Below are 22,848 nucleotides of genomic sequence, written 5' to 3' on the forward strand. Positions count from 1 at the left end.
CTTCCGGGCCCAGCAAAGCCCGGCGTACGCGGTACCTGGAGAGGCAGAGGTACTCGCTTCTATCCAAAAAAACAAAACTGCCCTTTCCGGAAAAAAAAGAAAACTGCTCGAGCATTCCGAGGCTCGCATGCGCGCGTCACACGGGGAAGCTGCTAGGAGGGTCCGGGTGCTTCGAATCGCAAACCCCGCCCCCGCGTGTCGGCCCCGCCCCGCCGCCTCAGCCCCGCCCCGTCCCGCCGCCGGGGCAGGCACGCAACGCCCTCTCCAGGCCAGGCTCCCGCGCCCTATTTGGTCTTTGGGGGGCAGGCGGTGGGAGGTGAGGCGTGCGCGGCGGAAGGGGACGCGGGGCGGGCTCGGGTGCGCCAAAGCACAGCTCTAACCAGCGCAGCCGCCACCTCCTCGGGAATCCACGCGGCCTCTGAGTCCTGCCTCGGAACAATGGGACTCGGCTCGCGAGGTATCTTGGCTGTGCTGGCCCTGGGGGTCGTGGTGGGGGTAGCGCTGCTGAAGATCATCGCCGACAGCACAGACCCGGAGGGTAAGTGGCTGCGGGGGTCGCCAGCCCCGGCTCCGGGAGGAGTCGCGCTGCCCATCGGGAGTTTCCAAGTTGGATCTGGTTGTGCAGAAAGTTCTGCAAGTCTTAGGCCGAACGCACGGGGCAGTCCTGGAGGTGACCTGATGGCCCCATCAGAGGGAAAACTGAGACTTGGGCCAGTCCCCCACCTGCCCCAAGGCCGCCTGCTTAAGAAATGGTCCAGTCCTTCCCCTCAGTTTTTCTGCAAGCAGCGGACGCAGGCCTGGAGGAGTGCGTATAACCTGTTGAGTTACCGAAGGATGGGCCTTCAGCAGGGGTTCAACTCAGTTGTTACAGTCTTTCCCCGAAGTTAATGTTTTCCTGGGAGGTTAGAGATTATCTAAGCCTTCCTTTTGTAAACGATTAGATGGATTGAAAAATATGTCTACCGATTCCTGAGCAAACATGTCTACCAGTTAGTTGCGGAACCTTTAGGCGTTTTCCGGCATTTCATCGCCTAATTGTGTAATATCAAACCAATTATTTATAGTCTTAAGGACCCCAGACGCTTTGGGGCTAGTGTAGCTGGTTGGGAGCTTTTGGGGTGCGGACAGCGCTCCCGGGCGCAGGTGATGCTTGTGCTTCTGTGGATGGGCGCTACCGGCCCCTCGTGTACCGTAAACACCGACCGAGGCGGGCCGAGGCGCATATCAGCTGTGCAGCCTTACGATCACAGCTGCACTATTGTTAGGAGCCCACGACGTCGTCAGTAAAATCATAACAAAATGATTTTGACATTTCTCTTCTGGGGGAAGTGGAGGTGTCCCTTTAGGCCCTTGGCCCTTTGGGGACTTTTTGGATAAAGTCCTGAAAACTGATTTGCTGTGTAAATTCTGTTTTCTCTTTGTCAGCTCTTATAGAGGTCAGGTCACTGATTAATAGTCAGTAAACTAGAAAAAGTTAGCTTAAATGACCCAAGTTTTTCCTGGTTTTAAATTCTATCCACTGTATATTACATTAGTTTTATCCAGCAGTTTGCAAAACCAGAGGGTTCAGGCACAACACCTGCTTTTGCCAGAATAACCTGGATGACTTAGACAATAACAGTTTTTGTTTGTTTTGCTGAATTTTTTTGTTTGCTGAATTGCACATGTGACAGACTGGCTTTGTAGAGCTAATTTTGAGATCATTTCAGGAAAGAATGATCAGTAAAATCATGTCCGTCATAGTTTCAATATTATGAGGTATTTTATTGTAAAAGTGAACTATCTGGAATTAAACAGTATATTTTGCTGCTAATTTTATGCCAATATTTATGTGAGTTGCTTTCCATTTTTTTATTTGTTACTTTGTGAAAGTATACCTGCTTATTGTTTCTCTAAAGAATTACTGAGTAGAGAAACTGAGTGTGCTTGCTTTTCTTTTGCCCTCATAACAGATTTTTTTTGCCCTGTTTTAATACTCACTGTTTGTTCTGTGTGTTACTTGATGTCTCACTAGACGTTAATGCTATTTGGAAAACTTGGAATGCTCTACTATATAAAAGCCTTGATTTCATGAGCTAGTATAACCAATGTGAGCTGGAATCCATTTCTGCAGACTATAAGCTCCCCTTGAAACTAGAGTAAAGGAAGGTTCTGTAGAGGCTGTCTCAAAAGAGCAAGTAATGTGTAATCTGTATAAAGTGTCATTATGAAGTACAGTGATTTTTGTCATACTAGAGCTTATATAGCTAATTTTTACTAGACACTTTTCCTGTGCTCCTCACACTATGCTAATTGAGGTCCATACTTCCTCCCATTGGATCCTCGCAGTATTATCCCCATTTTATAAATGAGGAAACTGAGGCTTAGAAGTTACCTAATTTATTCAAAGTGAAACAACTAATACATGTTTGATTTCAGAGGCCAGAATCTAAACTCTCAATTAACCATTTTGCCACTAAGCTACAGTAGGTGATGTTGGCTCTTCAAGTAGATAATACTTTTATCCACAATACTGACATTGCCCAGAATATTGTGGGAGAAGATAAAAACAATATTGAAATTCTTCTTTTAAAATATCCTTCACAGTCTGCTGCATAGTTTCATAAATATCTTCAGTTGAAGGAGGAGGGATACTAAGAACAAGTTAGCAAGCCAGCAGACAGGATAGATTGTGGTAGTGCAATGAAAGACATAAGGGTGGGGGAGGCTATTAATCAGGACTTTTGTTGGCAAGTGACAGAAACCCACCTTAAACAGCCTTAGGGGAAAGGAAGGACTTTATTGACCCTTAAATGGAAAAGTCCAAGGATTAAGGTGGCTCCAGAAATGCTGCATTAAAGAGTTCAAATAGGTTGCTAAGAGATGGCCATTTCCGACTCTCTAGATTACATCTATCAAACCATAGGCAAGCCCTAGTTAAAGTGTTCTTAGCCTTCAGGGGGAATCCAAATAACAGGGACTTTCTAAAGTGATTCTCAGGCTTCAAAAGCCACCATAATGGGTAGCCAATTAGGATATGAAATTAATCTTTAATGAGCCTATGCCACTTCATGAACTTAACTTTCTTTTCTTCTATTTAGTGCAATATTCTATTTTAATACTTGGTCATTTTGTCAGGTAAAGCATCAGCCTCCTTGTTCTTAGATTGTCCATGACATTCTTTATCTCTTAGGACACAGAAACAGTGCCTGCCCATAGTAGGTACTTCATAAGTATTTTTTGAAAAGAGGAGAAAAGGTCCTAAAGCTAGAAAGAGCTTAGAAAGAACGCTGCTTCTGCCTTCTTCCTCATGCAAAAAAAAAAAAGGGTTGCCAGGAAATCATCCCTCATAAGAGTGACAACAGTAGGTAGACAAAAACCGGAGGCTCTCGTAGCAGTCTAGGCAAAAGATGAAGGCACGTGGTAATGGAGATAAGTAGATAGAGTCTAGATCTTTTTGGGGGGTAGAACTGAAATCATTTGCTAATGGATTGCATGGTGGAGTGAGGAAGAAGGAAGAATCAAAAGATGACCTCTTGGTTTTAGGATTGAACAACTGGTAATGCGATAACTGGGAACACTGGGGCAGAAGCAGGTTTATAGCAGAAAATCAACGGTTCCGTTTTGGCATTCACAAGTACAGGCTTTGGAATCAAACAGACTGGTCCAAATCCAGACTCTGCCACTTACTGGCTGGGTGGCCTCCTCTGGGTCTCAGTTCTGTCACTGCACAACAGTGTTCCTGTCACAGAATTGTTGGGAGGGTTAGATGAGCTAATGCAAGTTACATGCTCCCCATGAGGCCTGGCATGTAGTAAGCCCTTAATAATGTTGGCAGTTATTTGCTACCTGCTGCTAAATACATCTGTACAGTCTACTGACCTTGATCTTTTTCAAGTTTAATCTTCACACTATATCCTTTTGTGATAAATGGATTATGGTTCCAGCAAGAGGAAGAAACGCACAGTAAAGATAGCTCCTTCAAAGTTGTCATTGCTTACTTTCTTTGTACTTTGAAGGGTTTTTGGGTAGGGGAAAACTATCTTTGTGAAAAGTACACAATAATAAACTTACTTGCCTCCCATGTAGTATATGTGTTAATCTTCCATTATACAAAGACCAAAGATGAATAACCCACTCTGAAAAGTTGCTTAACTGGGGCATAGAATTCTTCCAAACTTTTTCCAAAATTTAAGGTACTAGCTAAAAATTCAAAGAATTATACTGAGAAGGCTTGCAATTTTAAATGAAAACCCTAACCCACTTCATCTTCTCTCCATTGTATGCAGTTAGGCATGTTGGTGGTACAAGACCTAGGAGCACCCATTAATAGTAAGGGCCCCTCCCAGGATGGTCCACTCTACTCAGAAGAGCAGAGTTGTCAGTAGCAAAAATTCCTCACCAACCACTGTGTCCTCATGTGGGTGAATGAACTCTGGCAAACTATTGTATCATTGACTGGCACATAGTAAGTACTATATAAGTGTTACATTAGCCATATGTTTTCTATCTTGAAAAATCCAATAATACAGTCCCGGATTTACTGACAGTTTCAAGGTATATTTCATAGCAACAGTGGCAAAAGTAGAACTTCCTGTGGAATAATCTACCCTTCCCCCACACCACCACCACCCCAGAGACAGAAAGAAACATATTGCCAGTGTTCTTAGTTAAATATTAAATGTCCTTTCATCACAGGATATTTCTTTGTTTTTATAGGATCTCCAGGTAAGAAGAATCCTATGTCTGTGGAAGACTCCAATGATAACCCAATAGGTGAGTTTAAAAAGGTCCAGAAACAGATTATCTGTCTAGGATACATAAAGTAATATCAGCTAGTCAAGTACATGTAAGCTGGTACACTGACCTGTCTTAACCATGATTTGTTCATTCGTGAATCCCTAAAGCCTACCATCAAGGGCTGCCCTTAGTGGACATCAGTAAATGATAGTTCACTGGATTAATAGTCTTTCTCAGTTTAGCAAACATGTGAATAAATTCTGAAACTAAAAGCATACTGGAATTTATTACTGAGTTCTGAAGCACATTTTTAGGTATGACGTTTTGCACTCTGCCTATAGATATGAACTATGAATATGTAAGTCTGCTGATCTTGCCGGTAGAACAAGTCACGCTAAGCTGGTCAGCCACAGTAGCCTTAATTTGCCTTGGTGGACTCCAGGGAGACCCTACTTATATTTCACCCATCAGTTAGATTTCAACCCACCCTCTTGCTTCCCTATTGAAACAATAGACGAGGTCCTTTTTGTTTGTTTGTTTTTGTTTTTTGGCTGCACTGGGTCTTCATTGCACCTCACGGGCTCCTGTCTGGTTGCAGCACATGGGTTGCCCCACAGCATGTGGGATCCTAGTTCCCCAGCCAGGGATCGAACCCGCGTTCCCTGCATTGGAAGGCGGATTCTTAACCACTGGACCACCAGGGAAGTCCCAAAAAGATGCTCAAGCACTTTTCTTGTGCTTTTAGTTTGGGACAAATGGATTTCTTTCTTGATTTTCTGAGTTCATTAGCATGGAAAGATAGGAACCAGGCTAATGTTATAAATAGTGAACCATCAAGGCATGTTTCTTGTAAGCAGTATTTAGTTTATCTTCTTACTGTCCTTGTTATTAAGAGTTGACAGAGGCAGAAACTAGAAAAAGGTACACAAATCCTATCACTGGACCCATTTTCTCTACTTTTATTCAACAAATATTTATTGAGTGCCTCTAATGTAAGGACATATTACAAAATGGACCAAGCCCTTACTTCTTGGAGTTTTTGTTTGTTTTTTGTTTTATTTCATTGTAGAAAAATACACATAACGTAAAATTCACAATGTTAGCCATTTTTAAGTGTACAGCCCAGTGGCATTAAGTACATTCACATTGTTGTGCAATGTCATGGAGTTTTTTATTAATTAATTTTTTTAGTGAAATATAGTTGATTTACAATGTTCTGTGAATTTCTGCTGTACAGCAGAGTGATTCAGTTATACATATATATACATTCTTTTTTATATTCTTTTCCATTATGGTTGATTCCAGAATATTGAATATAGTTCCCTGTACTATATAGTAGGGCCTTGTTGCTTATCCATTCTGTATGTAATAGTTTGCATCTGCTATGAACATAGGGATGCATGTGTCTTTTTGAATTATACTTTTGTCCAGATATATGCCCAGGAGTGGGATTGCTGGATCACATGGTAATTCTATTTTTAGTTTTCTGAGGAACCTCCATACAGTTTTCCATAGTGGCTGCACCAACTTACATTCCTACCAACAGTGTAGGAGGGTTCCCTTTTCTCCACACCCTCTCTAGAATTTGTTATTTATAGACTGTTTAATGATGGCCATTCTGACTGGTGTGAGGTGGTACCTCATTGTAGTTTTGATTTGCATTTTTCTAATAATTAGAGATGTTGAGCATCTTTTCATGTACTATTGTCCATGTGTATGTCTTCTTTGGAGAAATGCCTCTTTAGGTCTTCAACTGGGTCATCTGCTTTTTTGTTGTTGGGTTTTGTGAGCTGTTTGTATATTTTGGAAATTAAGCCGTTGTCGGTCGCATCTTTTGCAAATATTTTCTCCTGTTCTATATATTGTTTTTTTCTTTTTTTTATGTTTTATGTTTGTTTTTCTTTTTCTTGTTTTTTTCTTCTTTTTCCTTTGCAGTGAAAAAGCTTGTAAATTTGATTTGGTCCCATTTTTTAATTTTTGTTTTTATTTCTATTGCCTTGGGAGACTAACCTAAGAAAACATTGGTATGATTTATGTCAGAAATGTTTTGCCTATGATCTCTTCTAGGAGTTTTATGGTGTCATGTCTTATATCTAAGTCTTTAAGCCATTTTGAGTTTACTTTTGTGCATGGCGTGAGGATGTGTTTTAACTTCATTGATTTACATGTAGCTGTCCAACTTTCCCAGCAACACTTGCTGAAAAGACTTTCTCCCATTTTATATTCTTGCCTCCTTTGTTGAAGATTAATTGACTGTAAGGGTGTGGATTTATTTCTGGGCTCTCTGTTTTGTTCCGTTGATCCCTATGTCTGTTTTTGTGCCAATACCATGCTGTTTTGATTACTGTACCCTTGTAGTATTGTCTGGGAGGGTTGTACCTCCTGCTTTGTTCTTTTTTCTCAGGATTGCTTTGGCAATTCTGGGTCTTTTATGTTCTGTATAAATTTTAAGATTATTTATTCTAATTCTGTGAAAAATGTCATGGGTAATTTGATAGGGATCGCATTAAATCTGTAGATTGCTTTGGGTAGTAGAGCATGGGATATCTTTCCATTTCTTTGAATCATCTTTACTTTCCTTTATTAATGTTTTATAGTTCTCAGCATATAGGTCTTTCAGCTCCTTAGTCAGGTTTATTCCTAAGTTTTGGGGGTTTTTTTTGGTGTGATTTTAAAAAGTAATTTTTTTTACATTCCCTTTCTGCTATTTCATTGTTAGTGTAAAGAAATGCAAGTGATTTCTGTATGTTAATCTTGTATCCTGCTACCTTATTGAATTTATTTATCAGTTCCAATAGTTTTTGTGTGGCGTCATCAGGGTTTTCTATATATAGTATCATGTCATCTGTATATAGTGACAATTTTACCTTTTCCCTTCCAATTTGGATACCTTTTATTTCTTTTTCTTGTCTGATTGCTGTGGCTAGAACTTTTAGTATTGTTTTGAATAGAAGTGGTGAGAGTGGGCATCCTTGTCTTGTTCAAGAATTTAGCTGGGCTTTCAGCTTTTCACCATTAAGTATTATATTGGTTGTGGGTTTGTCAAAAGTGGCTTTTATTATATTGAGATATGTTCCCTCTATACCCATTTTGGTAGAGTTTTTATCATGAATGAATGTTGAATTTTGTCAAATGCTTTTTCTGTGTCTAGTGAGATTATCATGTGGTTTTTGTATTTTCTTTTGTTGATGTGGTGTATCACATTGATAGATTTCCGTGTGTTGAACCTTCCTTGTGAACCTAGGATGTATCCCACTTGGTCACAGTATATGATCTTTTTTATGTGTTGTTGGATTCAGTTTGCTAGTATTTTGTTGAGAACTTTTGCATCTACGTTCATCAAAGATATTGGCCTGTACTTTTCTTTTTTAGTGGTATCTTTGTCTGGTTTTAGTATCAGCGTGATGCTGGCTTCGTAGAATGTCTTTGGTAATGTTGCCTCAACAGTCTTTTGGAAGAGTTTGAGAAGGATCAGTAAAATTTCTTCTATGTATGTTTGGTAGAATTCGCCTGTGAAGCCATCTGGTCCTGGACTTTTGTTTGTAGGGAGTTCTTTTTTTTATTACAGGTTCTATTTCACTTCTAGTGGTTGCTTTGTTCAAATTATCTATTTCTTTTTGATTCATTTGTGGTGGGCTGTATGCTTCTAGAAAGTTGTCTGTTTCTTCTAGTTTGTCAAATTTGTTGTCATATAATTGTTCATAGTATTCTCATGGTTTTTTGCATGTCTGTGGTATCAGTTGATATTTATCCTTTTTCATTTCTTATTTTATTTGGGTGCTGTCTTTTCTTCTAGGTCCTGGTTTTATTGATTTTTTTCTATTTTTTTTACCTCAACTTTATTTATTTCCTCTCTGAGCTTTATTATTTCCTTCCTTCTGCTGACTTTAGGTTTTGTTTGTTCTTCTTTTTTTTGCTTCTTTTAGGTGATAGGTTAGGTTATTTTTTGAGATATTTTTCTTGTTTCTTGAGGAAGGCCTGTATCGCTATGAACTTCCCTCTTAAGAACTGCTTTTGCTGCATCCCATAGATTCTGTATGGTTGTGTTTTCATTGTCACTTGTCTTAAACTATTTTTTAATTTCCTTTTTGATTTCCACATTGACCCATTGGTTTCTTAGTAGCATTTTGTTTAGTTTCCATGTAATCGTTTTTTTTTTTTTTTCATATATCTTTTCTTGTGGTTGATTTCTAGTTTCATGTTGTTGTGGTCAGAGAAGATGCTTGAAATAATTTCTATACCCTTAATTTGTTGACGTTTGTTCTGTGCTCTAGTATGTGGTCAATCCTAGAGAATGTTCCATGTGAACTTGAAAACAATGTGTATTCTGGGTTTTTTGGATGTAATGTCCTGAAAATATCAATTAAGTCTAACCGTTCTATTGTATCCTTTGGATCTTTGTTGCCTTATTGATTTTCTGTCTAGAAGATGTGTCCATTGATGTGAGTAGGGTGTTAAAATCTACTATTATTGTATTTCCATCTGTTTCTCCCTTTATGTCTGTTAGTATTTGTTTCACGTATTTCAGTGCTCCTATTTTAGGTACATATATGTTGACGAAGATGTAAAAATCTTCTTCTTGTATTTGTCATGCCCTTTATGTCTGTTAGTATTTGTTTCACGTATTTCAGTGCTCCTATTTTAGGTACATATATGTTGACGAAGAGTGTAAAAATCTTCTTCTTGTATTTGTCATGGATTTTTATTGTTGTAGGTTTCCTAATGCTCCATGTAGTTCATATTCTCAGTTGGTTTCCTAATGCTCCATGTAGTTCATATTCTGTAGGTTTCCTAATGCTCCATGTAGTTCATATTCTCAGTTGGTTTCCTAATGCTCCATGTAGTTCATATTCTGTAGGTTTCCTAATGCTCCATGTAGTTCATATTCTCAGTTGCCTCTGGGCTTGCTTTTTATTATTTCTGCTGTACATAGTCAGAATATACTTTTATTCTAGTTACAGTAATTCTACAGAAAAATTTTCAATTGGAAAAAAATGACTAGATAGATTACCCTAAATGTACTTGTGATTATTATTGGGCAGTTGTGGGAATGGTTTTTTGTTTTTAAATACTTTACTCAGTTGTTCGGTGTCTTTTCCTATTGGACTTTTTTTCTCATTTTTAAAAATTCAACTTATTTAAACAGACTAAAAATAAAGCACAGTTCACTCTTTACTCTCATGCCCCCATCCTCAGCCTCTGGCAGCCACTGATTTGTTCTCTGTATCTATGGGCTTGTTTTGTTTATTTTTTGAATTCCACATATAAGCGATATTATACAGTATTTGTCTTTCTCTGTCTGACTTATTTCACTTAGCATAATACCCTCACAGTCCATCCATATTTGTCACAAATGGCAAGATTTTCCTTCTTTTATATGGCTGAATAATAATCCATTGTGTGTATATACCACAATTTCTTTATCCATTCACCTATCGATAGACACTTAGATTGTTTCATATCTTGGCTATTGTAAGTAATGCGAAATGAACATGGGGGTTTGCATATCTATTTGAGTTATTGTTTCTGTTTACGTCAGATAAATACCGAGAAGTGGTAACTGAATCATACGATAGTTCTATTTTTAATTTTTTGAGGAATCTCCATACTGTTTTCCATAGTGGTTGCATCAATTTATGTTGCCACCAACAGTGCATAAGGGTTCCCTTTTGTCTATATCCTTCACAACAGTAGTTATTTCTCATCTTTTTGATAATAGCCGTTCTAACAGGTATGATGCAATATCTCATTATGGTTTTGACTTGCATTTCCCTGATGATTAATGAAGTAGAGTATCTTTCCATGTACCTGTAGGCCATCTTTATGTCTTCCTTGAGAAAATGTTTATTTAGATCTTCTGCCAATTTTTGATTTGATTGTTTTTTGATGTTGAGTTGTATGAGCTCTTTATGTATTTTGGACATTAACCCCTTATTGGATATATCATTTGCAAATATTTCCTCCCGTTCAATAGGTTGCCTTTTCATTTTGCTGATGGTTTCCTTTGCTATGCAGAAGCTTTTTAGTTTGATGCAGTCCCATTTCTTTATTTTTGCTTTTGTTGCTTTTGGCGTCAGATTCAAAAAAAGTCATTACCGGGCTTCCCTGGTGGCGCAGTGGTTGAGAGTCCACCTGCCGATGCAGGGGACACGGGTTCGTGCCCCGGTCTGGGAGGATCCCACATGCCGCGGAGCGGCTAGGCCCGTGAGCCATGGCCGCTGAGCCTGCACGTCTGGAGCCTGTGCTCCACAATGGGAGAGGCCACAACAGTGAGAGGCCCGCGTACCGCAAAAAAAAAAAAAAAAGTCATTACCATGCCAACATCACTGTCAAGGAGCTTACCACCTATGTTTTGTTGTAGTAGTTTTATGGTTTCAGGTCTTTTGTTCAAGTCTTTACCATTTTGAATTTATTTTTGTGTATGGTGTGTCAACCTTAAAAACTAAATAGCCAGTTATTTTACCAGCAAAATGAGTTCATTTGGGAACAGCAGACTAATTGTAATTCAGGACAAGCAAAATACGGTGAATCATAGGCAAGTCTGGAGAACAAAGGAAAGAAGCATGCTTTTATAGAGGAAGGGAGGAAGTTAGGGGGGGCCTGCTTCAAACAGAAGTTCGCTGGAGCAGAGCAGGTGTGCAGGGTAATAGCTTCTCATTGGCTGAATGTGGTAGTTTCTCATGGGCTGGGCTGTTGCTGGGCAAGGAGAAAATCTTTCTTCCTTCTTCTGCGGCATGTAAAGTAAGCTTCTTCCTGCTGGGTCTGCAGCTGGCCGTAAGAGGTAGTGTATGAGAGCTCTCCCTTCAGGGATTCTCAACTCCATTTTTAAGTAAGAGTTCCTTTATTTACTTTCACATTTCCCCCTGTTGATTAGTATCTTTCCTCAGAAGCATCACTGATCAAGAGTCAGGTTTTGGTGATTCTGTTCCTTGGTTTGAGGAAGGTCCTTTCCTGGTTGTCATATCCCACGTTGGAGGGAAAATGCACAAATTGGAAACTGTTGAAGCTACATTTGAGTAACAGGGAAAGGTAGGAGGGAGAACTCTCAGACGCTTCTCATCTAAAGTTTATATCTTATCAAGGTCATAGCATTTGGAGATCATCTCAGAGTATTGAGTTAGCATTTTCTCTATTTGATGCAAAACCTCTGCAGAGATTTGACAGGCAACCAGTACAAAGTTGAAAAATAATTATGCAAAACAAAAGTAACAGGACAAATCCAAGTTATTTGATGATTCTAAACCATAACCCTAGACCCAAAGGTAGCCAGCTGAACAAATCAAAGGACCCTGGAGAGAGTCAGGTGAAATTCCTTGTAACCAGTACACTTGCTCCCTGATCTTGTACAGTTGAATTTCTGTCTTCCCAGAGACATTAATCCATATGTGACAGAGGGTATTTGCTATTGTACAAATGCCTCCTTGCTCAGCAAGTAGATAAACAAAGGCTGTATGATTGTCCAAAACTGCCTTAGCCAACGAGTCATCTAATTATTGTTAGGCAGCTACTGCCTTGGCTGTGGAGTTGGCTATAGCTCTTCTGATGTTAGGGAAAGATTTTTGAGTATGCATTCCCTGGTTCTTACCCCAGCTCATGGGAGAAGGGCTCTCCCTGTGGAGGCAAACCCAGAGTCATGTGTGCTTCCTGGAAGTTCCTGTTTAAGGCAGCCATGGAGGTTTAATGGGGAGAACAAATGGGAGGCTTCTGATTTGTTACAAATGTTGACAGTTAAATGTCACAATAAGCATTGGCCTCCAGTTCACCATCTATCTAAACATTCATATACCCATGAGAAATGTCATCCACTGCAGAAAAAGATAAAACCAGGTGGAGCAGAGAACTCCCGTCTAAGGTCTGGTTCTTCATTAGCTAGAATTTCCTGATTGACCTTTTCAAGCCAAGGGTCAGAGGAATTGGGATGACATTCTGTAAGGTACTATCCTAGCCTAAAGGAGTTTATTCTAAAAGCCTTGCAAAGAGAAGTTTGCCTGCTTGTATTTCCCTTGGGTGTAGGAAGACAGATGGTATTTTAATAAGGAAAAGGGTGTGGGAGAGTTAAGGTCATACAGTTGGTGGAGGTTTTTTATTGAACTAGTATTGTTATGGTTGGAGAAAGATTGAAACAAGGCATGGGAACACCTGCATGTAACAGCCTAACCAAATAGGTAACACCTGTAGGCTTGTAGGTATAATTGACAGTGGCATTTGGGACTAATGAGAAATCAGTTACAGGTAAAAACGATGGATCTCCAACATCATGAACAGGTTGAAGTATCTAGTGACAGATCCAGCAGTCAGAGAGGTTTCCCCTTTTGCAGTACATTGGGAAATGCAGATAAGAGAATTGTCTTTTCAAGAAAGAAGGGGAGAAAAAGGTGTATACCTGTACAGGCCTGGTTCAGTCATCTTGGAAGAGCTGTCTCCTTCAGGTGTCATCTGCTTCAATTCCTATAAATCTTTATTTTCAGGTCACCAGTTGGTGTACCGGTCCAGTTAGTGTTTGATGCTTTCTTGAGATGTGATGTGTTAAATCCAAGAGTCTATTTTTTTGAAGTTTGGCAACACAAGGGTTGGTTAACAGTACCTGATAGAGGCCTTTCTAGTGGGGTTGAAAGGAGTCTTTCTAGAGATGTCTTTTCCAATAGATAAAATCTCCAGGCTGCAGTGTGTGTTGTTTGAGGCCTTCATCTCCCAGGAGTGCACTATGAAAAGATTGCTCTACTAAAGTATGGTTATCTTTGTGACACACATTTTAGGATGCTAACTAGAATTATGACTGATAACATCATACCAGGATGTATCAGAATTTTATACAATTTCTAGAACATTTATGTTATAACATTCACCCATGCAGTATAACTTAAAAAGGTTTATTATCGTTTATTTGACAATGCTTCCCATGTAATTTAACATACCAAATAAGCCTAATTAGTTTAATATCTCTTTGTAAAGAGAGAGAACAAATCTTTTGAGATGTTGTAGGAGCTCTGGAAATGCCCAGGGTTACTTTCAGATCAAAAAGACATTATTTAGAATTTGATTTTGGGGAAGTTTGTCAAAATTATCAAAAGGTTTTGGACACTTGACTAAATGAAATCACAGATTATTATAAAGCAATACTTTATTATCTAAAAAGTTTACATAGTTCTGAGCAAAACTTAGTTCTTTTAAAATTGAGAAGACTCTGTTTTCCCAAGTAATCAAAGACCTGATTAAGATAACATGAAGCACAGGAAATAATTTTGATAAAACACAAAATCTTTGCTTTCTAGGCAGGTTACTTAAAAGATAAGAATAAACCTTTCACAGAATCTTATCAGGAGCAGATCAATAGTCCAAGCAAACTTTGTTCTTTTAGTAGATGAAATAAAATTAAGTTCCAGTTTTACATAAGTACACTATTGATATTAAAGGTTATTTTTTTAAACCCTTAGAACAAAGTTGTTCAATCTTATCCAGCTTGATCACACATAATACTTCTTTCCCAAGATTCTCTTTCCACAAACCTCCTACAACTTTGTTAATATCCCTTCAGATTTTGTTCTGTGTTTTTTCCTCTTTCCCTTTCTGAAATAACAAGCCTCACTTCAGGACAAATTACTTTCTTTTCTCTCAACAAAAACACATCTCTCATACCTTCTTTTACCAAAAACGCACATCCTAGTTTTCTTGCATATGGAGATGTTTCCCTTATTATTTCTAGTAGCTTTAATTATGTTGAAGCATTAACATTCTTAACACTAAGTAACCTTAATTTCTAGTGAAAGTAAGAAAAAGAACTGTGAACTGTTAGGCCAGCATTCTTTAGATTGGTCAGTTTATGAATATATTTCATAATTTCTAGAAACATATGCTTTCTCATAGTACAGTTTTATAGCATGGCACAAAACGTGTTTAGTAAGAGAACTTAATATCTTTAGTGACTCTATAAAAGAAAGCCCAAAGTGGATAAACCTGGGTTCAGTATTTAGTGTTTCAGTGTTGTATCTTATTTGGAAATGATTCAGGTATTCAATGAATTTAACTTAACTCAATATTTAACTGAACTTAGCAAAACTTTAAGGTTCCAGATTACCAAAAGATTTGGGGAAACTATTTTAAAAGTTTACCCAAAAACTTTGTATTCTGTGTACATCTATTTACTTGCTTTTAACAATTATATTTAGATTAATTATGACAATCTGATCATACTAAGTTATTTTTCTTGCTGAATGATCATTAAAGATCAATTCAGTACTTTGAGAACAGCTTCAGAGTCAGTGAGATGATTTCAAATACTCCTTCTAGCACAGGGAAATTTATTCTGAAGGAAAAAAAGCATTGCCTCAAAATATTTTTCTGAAGAGACCAGATAATATAAATATAATATTATTATTATAATAATAATAAATATTATTAAAATGTTTTGTTCATTCTGTAACATTTTCCATAACTGTTTTATTCCTTTTATATCCTCTATTTTCTCTTTTGTAGTAACACACTTCTAATCGTTGAAAGGTTGTCTTTTGGACGTACCATTTGCCAATTTATTGGATGCAATTTAGCACAGTTTATTTGGCACCAATCCCAAAAGGAGAACAACGTCTTTGGGGAATCCTGTATGATGTGTATTCCAGGAATGTGCTGTTGGGAAAAGTGGGGACAGCCAGCAATACTACAGCATCGGTGCCTATCACTTTTGTAGGACTTATCACATTGGATTCAACAAATCCAATTTTTCTCTATTTTGTTTGTTTTTTTGGTCTCTGTCTAAGTTCTATGAGTGGTATCTATGATTTATTCATCCTGGCACCTAACACTATGCCTGGTACATATAGTAGGTATGCACACATGTTGGTTGAACTGAACTGTGGAACCAAGTACATATTTTGTAGTTGCTGATTTACCTTATCAAAGAACCATTATATATGTTTTTCAGACAAGACTGGTCCATGCCCCATTCTTATCCATTATCGTAGCTGGATTTTTTTTTGTTTGTTTATAGAGTAAGGTAGATACTGGAGGTCAAAGAAACAGGAATTAAGGTTACTTTCTAACTGTACCACCGAATTATATGTAACAGTTCTGTTTTTTTAATATGCTCTAATCATTATTTGAAGACAGACATACTTTTGACATTCCTTTGTGCAAGGACTTGTTTGATGATTTATAAGCTTATGGAGAAAATAATTTCCCCCATTTCATGTACAGTCAGGGACTTATAATTTAGGGTCTGTGGATGGATGGGTTTATTCTTCATGGTGCAAGAAAGGCACATGTCCAGATTATTTTTCATAAAAGGGGTTTGGGCAAGGATACAAGGAGATGTAACATGGTCTAGAATGGACACTAGGTCTCAGAACAACAGCTCAGTATCATTCAGGATACAGCCTTTTCCTCAATCAGTTAGCATCAGTGCTTTCCCCAAAAGGGGAATCTCAGAGGTTAAGGGTATCACTGTCCAGTCTGAAGCGCTTTTCTTGGGCATAATTTTACAAAACCAGATTCAAAGCAGTTGATCTTCCTTAACGTTCTATCCATACACAATTGCCTTTGGCTTGGTAACCCATCCTTGGTACAGTCACTTGGGCTACTCTAGTAGGGTTGGCTTTATCCACAGACCTGGCAGGACCATAGCAATTTTGAACAGATGGACCTGATTTGGAGGTTAGATTTCTGCAGAAGAGGGCAGCGGAAATTTGGGAACAGCTTACTCAAGTAATTATTCCAGTTTTTACCCCCAATGGAAACACTAAAAGTCTTACTGAAGTGGAAAGAATTTTATTTCAGGTATATAATCCCATATTCCTTACTACCTTCTTTTATTCACTTTGGGTAAAATGTTTTGTGTGTGAAAGAAGCATTAGATGGAAACTTCCTGTTAGGTTGTAAGCTGCTATAAGACAGGAGCCAGTTGGCCCGACAGGTTGCTTCAGATGCAAATGGTGTTAGACAGACAGACAGACAGACGTGTAGGTATAGATATTGATACTTGTGTCTAACTAGAGAGTTGATGTAGGAAAGAATTTCCCTGACCACTCTGAAGGATTAATTTGTACTTAAGGAACTGCTTCTACTCCTCAAAGACTGTTTATTGTGTTCAACTCACGTTTTTGAGATTGCATTTGAAAATTGCTGGTAATTTTTAACAGCATCGGGTTTTGTCTCAAGGAATGTAGAGTGGGAAATCATGCAGTATTATGTTCAGTTATATAGTGAACAGATGTTTGTTTTGACTGCCCACTTTACTATTCACTGTTTTAGGCACAAGGCATACAGTGATAAATAAGACAGATTAGTCCCTGCTCTCAAAAAGTTTATAATCAGGAGGGGAGATACAGACTATAAGGAGATAAACAACTAAAGAAGAGGATTTCAGATTGTGATTTTTAGAAATAAACAAGGTGATATAAATATGTAAATACATAAACAGGGTAATGTGGTAGAGAATGACTGAGGAAGGGCTGCTTCAGACTGGGTGGTCAGGCAGGACCTCTCTGAGATGGGGTCATCTGAGCTGAGCCCTGACTAACAAGGAGGAGCCAGCCCTGCATATACCAGGGAGAGAGCACTGCAGGCAGAAGGAATAAATGGTGCAGGTGTGAAACAGGAGTGAGCCTCTTGTGTCCAAGGAGCACAGGCAGGTCATGTGGCATGCAGCCGTGGGTGTACACTGCAGTTATGTTATCACATATAGGAAATTCTGAAGTGGAAATAGAGTATTTAAGATGTAAGAGTTGTATTTTGAAACGTCAAAAACAAAGCAGGCTCCAGAAGAGGAGGCCGAGGGATGTGGATTCTGCCAACTTCATTAATTTTTCTGGGTCTTTTTTTTTTTTTGCTGGGAGGTGGGTGTTATTTCTTCAAGCATTAAAACGCTACAGTGATTCTAAACCACTATGCACCTTCATACTCTGCACTCAAGACAGCAGGTGTAATAATAAATTGGAATTGTTCTGGTGTTTTCTTTCCTGAAGCGTGCCTCTATCCTGAAGTTACAATTAGGAGCCAAATGAAATGCTTCCAATTCAGATGAAGAACTGCTGCTTGCACTTTATTGTGATGTGAACATCTAAGGGAATATCTAACGTTTAAATCATTTTAAGGGTTAGAGATAATGGGGCTGAGTAACCAGCCTGCTGTATGAGTTCTGGGAAAACCCAGGAAATTGTGAATGTTAGCTTCAGTTCGTGGGGTCAGCGGGAGGGGGGAAGGTCATGATGAACGGGGGTTAGGAGAGATAAACAGTGCTGATGCACATGCACTGAGAAAAGTTTGAGCAATTTTTTATGCTTTTGTTCCTTTTGAAAAGCCAGAAAAACAAAAGATGGTATAGAAGATAAACATAGGTCCTCTCTCCCTGCAAAAGTAGGCTTAGGGCAGAAGAGCCATCCATCAGACCCTCGGTTCCTGTTGTCTTTCAGTATGCCCATGAAGGGGTTGCCACACATTGAGTGCCCCATGGGTCTCTGTTGAATGTGAATTCTAGTTTGAATAGGAAAGTGGACTCAACTGGGATTGAATACACAGCACTTCTTTTTTACCTTTCTTTTTCATGGAAATCTGGTCGGCTTGCTCTGGACTCTCGTGACTTCTTTCAGACTAAGATTAGTGACTTACCTACCCAATTATGTGCAGTAATACATAGAGATTTCTCAAGAATAACTTCCCCAGATGCATAATGTTCCAAGGAAGAGACTTTGATGTACTGATTATAGAGTTAAGCAGTAGTTGGTATCAGACATTCATCTTTTTGCTTGCAGTATCTTCTTTTTTTCCTTCATATTTTAATTTTGTTTACAACTTATTATACAATAGGAGTAATGCGTGTACATAATTTAAAAGTTCAAACAGTACTTGAAAATATGAAATACATAATACCAATCTTCTTTTCTCTATGGAGTCCCACTCAGTCCTTTTCCCAAATGTACTTCAACAGTCAAAAGCCAGATTCATTATCCACCCAAAGATCTGCCCTTGTATTTCGTATCTCACTTAAGGGACCAACCATTCATATCTAAAGCGAGAAATGGTTACCAGTTTTACATGTATCATTCCAAAAAAACAATTTAAGCATAATGCAAATCTAGCATATGTGTTTTTTACGAACATAAATGGATACTGCTAAGCAGCACACTGTTCTCTACTCAGCTGGTCTCACTTATCCTCATCCTTCCTAATGGCTGTGTGGACTCCACGGTACAGATGCAGCATAAGTCGTTCACCCAGGCCCCCACGGATGGATATTTAGGTTGTTTGCAGTCTCTGCTAACTTAAGCAGTGCTGCAGTGAGCATCCTTCCTATTCCATGCTGGTATACCTCTGCTAGGGCACCTGTGGTGTTCTTTTCTAGTGGTGGGATTGCTGAGTCAAATCATGCATGTATTTTAATTGGTGATATATTGCTACATTTTCTTCCAAGAAAATTACACTAGTTTACTCCCACTGGCAGTAAAAGGTGCCTGCTTTCCACGCCTCGACAGCACTGGGTAATAGCAAACATTTTAATATTTGCCAGTCTGATACGTGATTAATAAAAAGTCTTATCGTTTGGAGTTACAGTCCTTTAAGTTTAGAATATTTTCATATTGGTTTTGGGGGGTTTTTTGGTTCTTTTTTTAAAAACAGCTTTACTGAGATATAATTCAGCCATTGCAGGTGTATAATTCAGTGGTTTTTAGTATATTCAGATAAGTGCAGCCATCACCACAGTTAATTTGAGAATATTTTCATCATCTCAGAAAAGAAATTCTGTGCCCTCTAGCCATCATCCCCTTATCCCCCCATCTCACCCCGACCCCCAGCCCCAAGCAATCACTAATCTACTTCCTCTATAGATTTCCTTATTCTGGACTTTCATATGAATGGAATCACTGTAGTATGTGGTCTTTTGTGATTGGCTTCTTTCACTTAACATAATGTGTTCGAGATACATCCAAGTTGTAGCCCTTTCATGGCTGAATAATATTCCACTGTATGGATATACCATATGATGTTTATACATTCATCCATTGATGGACATTTAGGTTGTTTCCACCTTTGAACTACTATGAATAATGCTGCTGTAAACAGTTGTGTACACATTTTTGTGTCGATACATGTTCTTAGGAGCAGAATTGCTGGGTCATGTGGTAACACCATGCGCAATGAACTGCCAGGTTGTTTTCCAAAATGGCTGTACCATTTTACATTCCCACTAGCAGTGTATCCTGATTCTGATTTCTCCACACCCTTTCCAGCACCCTTAAACTTTTGATTCTAGCCATCCTAGTGGGTATGAAATAGTATCTCATTGATTTGCACTTCTTTGTTGACTAATGGTGTTGAGCATCTTTCATGTATTTATTGGTTATTTGCATATCTTGCTTTGAGAAATAGCTATTTACGTATTTTTAAATTGAAGTATAGTTGATTTACGATGTGTTAACTACTGTTTATTAGTTTACTGTACAGCAAAGTGATTCAGTTATACATATATATATTATTTTTTAATATTCTTTTCCATTATGGTTTATCGTAGAATAATGAATACAGTTCTCTGTGCTATAGAGTAGGACCTTGTTGTTTATCTGTTCTGTATATAAAAGGACTTACATCTGCTAACCCCAACCTCCCACTCCAAAATATTTAAGTATTTTGCCCATGTTTAAATTAGGTTATTTGTTTTTTATCTTTTTTTTTTCTTATCAGTTATCCATTTTATACATACTAGTGTATATATGTCAGTCCCAATCTCCCAAATCATCACACCACCACCCCCCCGCCAGGAACTGTCCCCCCTTGGCGTCCATACGTTTGTTCTCTACATCTGTGTCTCTATTTCTGCCCTGCACACCAGTTCATCTATAGCATTTTTCTAGGTTCCACATATATGCATTAATATGTGATATTTGTTTTTCTCTTTCTGACTTAGCTCACTCAGTATCACACTCTCTAGATGCATCCACGTCTCCACAAATGACCCAGTTTTGTTCCTATTTATGGCTGAGTAATACTCCATTGTGTATATACACCACATCTTCTTTATCCTTTCATCTGTTGATGGACATTTAGGTTGCTTCCATCTCCTGGCTATTGTAAATAGTGCTGCGGTGAACATAGGGGTGCATGTGTCTTTTTGAATTATGGTTTTCTCTAGATATATTCCCAGTAGGGGGATCGCTGGGTCATATGGTAATTCTATTTTTAGTTTTTTAAGGAACCTCCATACTGTTCTCCATAGTGGCTGTATCAATTTACATTCCCACCAACAGTGCAAGAGGGTTCCCTTTTCTCCACACCCTCTCCAGTGTTTGTTGTTTGTTGTTTGTTGTTTGTTGTTTGTTGATGATACCCATTCTAACTGGTGTGAGGTGATACCTCATTGTAGTTGTGATTTGCATTTCTCTGATAATTAGTGATGTTCAGCAGCTTTTCAGGTGCTTCTTGGTCATCTGTGTGTCTTCTTTGGAGACATGTCTATTTAGGTCTTCTGCCCATTTTTTCATTGATTGTTTTTTTAATATTGAGCTACATGAGCTGTTTATATATTTGGGAGATTAATCCTTTGTCCGTTGATTCATTTGCAAATATTTTCTCCCATTTTGAGGGTTGTCTTTTTGTCCTGTTTATGGTTTCCTTTGCTGTGCAAAAGATTTTAAGTTTCATTACGTCCCATTTGTTTATTTTTGTTTTTATTTTCTCTAGAAGATGGATCAAAAAAGATCTTGCTGTGATTTATGTCAAAGAGCGTTCTTCCTATGTTGTCCTCTAAGAGTTTTATAGTGTCTGGCCTTACATTTAGGTCTCTAATCCATTTTGAGTTTATTTTTGTGTATGGTGTTAGGGAGTGTTCTAATTTCATTCTTTTACATGTAGCTGTCCAGTTTTCCAGCAGCACTTATTGAAGAGACTGTCTTTTCTCCATTGTATATCCTTGCCTCCTTTGTCATAGATTAGTTGACCGTAGGTGCGTGAGTTTATCTCTGGGCTTTCTGTCACAGGACATGGAACAGCCATTGAGCTGTATTTCTGTTTTTGTGCCAGGACCATATTGTCTTGATTACTGTAGCTTTGTAGTATAGTGTGAAGTCCGGGAGCCTCATTACTCCAGCTCTTTTTTTATCTCTCAAGACTGCTTGGGCTATTTAGGGTCTTTTGTGTCTGCAAACAAGTTTTAAGATTTTTTTGTTCGAGTTCTGTAAAAAATGCCATTGGTAATTTGATATGGATTGCATTGAATCTGTAGATTGCTTTGGGTAGTATAGTCATTTTCAAAATATTGATTCTTCCAATCCAAGAACATGGTATATCTCTCCATCTGTTGGTATCATCTTTAATTTCTCTTTATTTTGCGGTATGCGGGCCTCTCACTGTTGTGGCCTCGCCCGTTGTGGAGCACAGGCTCCAGACATGCAGGTTCAGCGGCCATGGCTCACGGGCCCAGCCACTCCGCGGCATGTGGGATCTTCCCGGACCGGGGCACGAACCCGTGTCCCCTACATCATCAGGTGGATGCCCAACTACTGCACCACCAGGAAAGCCCCATCTTTAATTCTTTCATCAGTGTCTTATAGTGTTCTGCATACAGGTCTTTTGTCTCCCTAGGTAGGTTTATTCCTAGGTATTTTATGCTTTTCATTGCAGTGGTAAATGGGAGTGTTTCCTTAATTGCTCTTTCAGATTTTTCATCATTAGTGTATAGGAATGCAGGAGACTTTTTGGCATTAATTTTGTATCCTGCAACTTTACCATATTCATTGATGAGCTCTAGTAGTTTTCTGGTGGCATCTTTAGGATTCTCTATGTATAGTATCATGTCATCTGCAAACAGTGACAGTTTCACTTCTTCTTTTCCAATTTGTATTCCTTTTATTTCTTTTTCTTCTCTGATTGCCATGGCTAGGACTTCCAAAACTATGTTGAATAATAGTGGTAAGAGTGGACATCCTTGTCTTGTTCCTGATCTTAGAGGAAATGCTTTCAGTTTTTCACCATTGAGAATGATGTTTGCTGGTTAGTCGTATATGGCCTTTATTATGTTGAGGTAGGTTCCCTCTATGCCAACTTTCTGGAGAGGTTTTATCATAAGTGGGTGTTGAATTTTGTCGAAAGCTTTTTCTGTATCTACTGAGATGACTATATGGTTTTTATTTTTCAGTTTGTTAATAT

The 22,848-nt window shown here is 38.5% G+C and overlaps 1 protein-coding gene across 1 annotated transcript in view; it reads left to right on the forward strand.

The window, feature by feature from the left end:
* Window positions 1-255: 255 nt before the first annotated feature.
* The window catches only part of TMEM123 (transmembrane protein 123), a 71,770-nt gene continuing 49,177 nt past the window's right edge, over window positions 256-22,848 (forward strand). The window contains exons 1-2 of the mRNA XM_024760354.1: window positions 256-538; window positions 4,699-4,755. Coding sequence (XP_024616122.1) covers window positions 439-538; window positions 4,699-4,755 — 157 coding nt within the window. The 5' untranslated portion in view covers window positions 256-438. The remainder of the gene's footprint in view (window positions 539-4,698; window positions 4,756-22,848) is intronic.

Source organism: Neophocaena asiaeorientalis, unplaced genomic scaffold, assembly GCF_003031525.2.
Source record: "Neophocaena asiaeorientalis asiaeorientalis breed wild unplaced genomic scaffold, Neophocaena_asiaeorientalis_V1.1 scaffold601, whole genome shotgun sequence".
In the NCBI taxonomy this organism is placed as follows: Eukaryota; Metazoa; Chordata; class Mammalia; order Artiodactyla; family Phocoenidae; genus Neophocaena; species Neophocaena asiaeorientalis.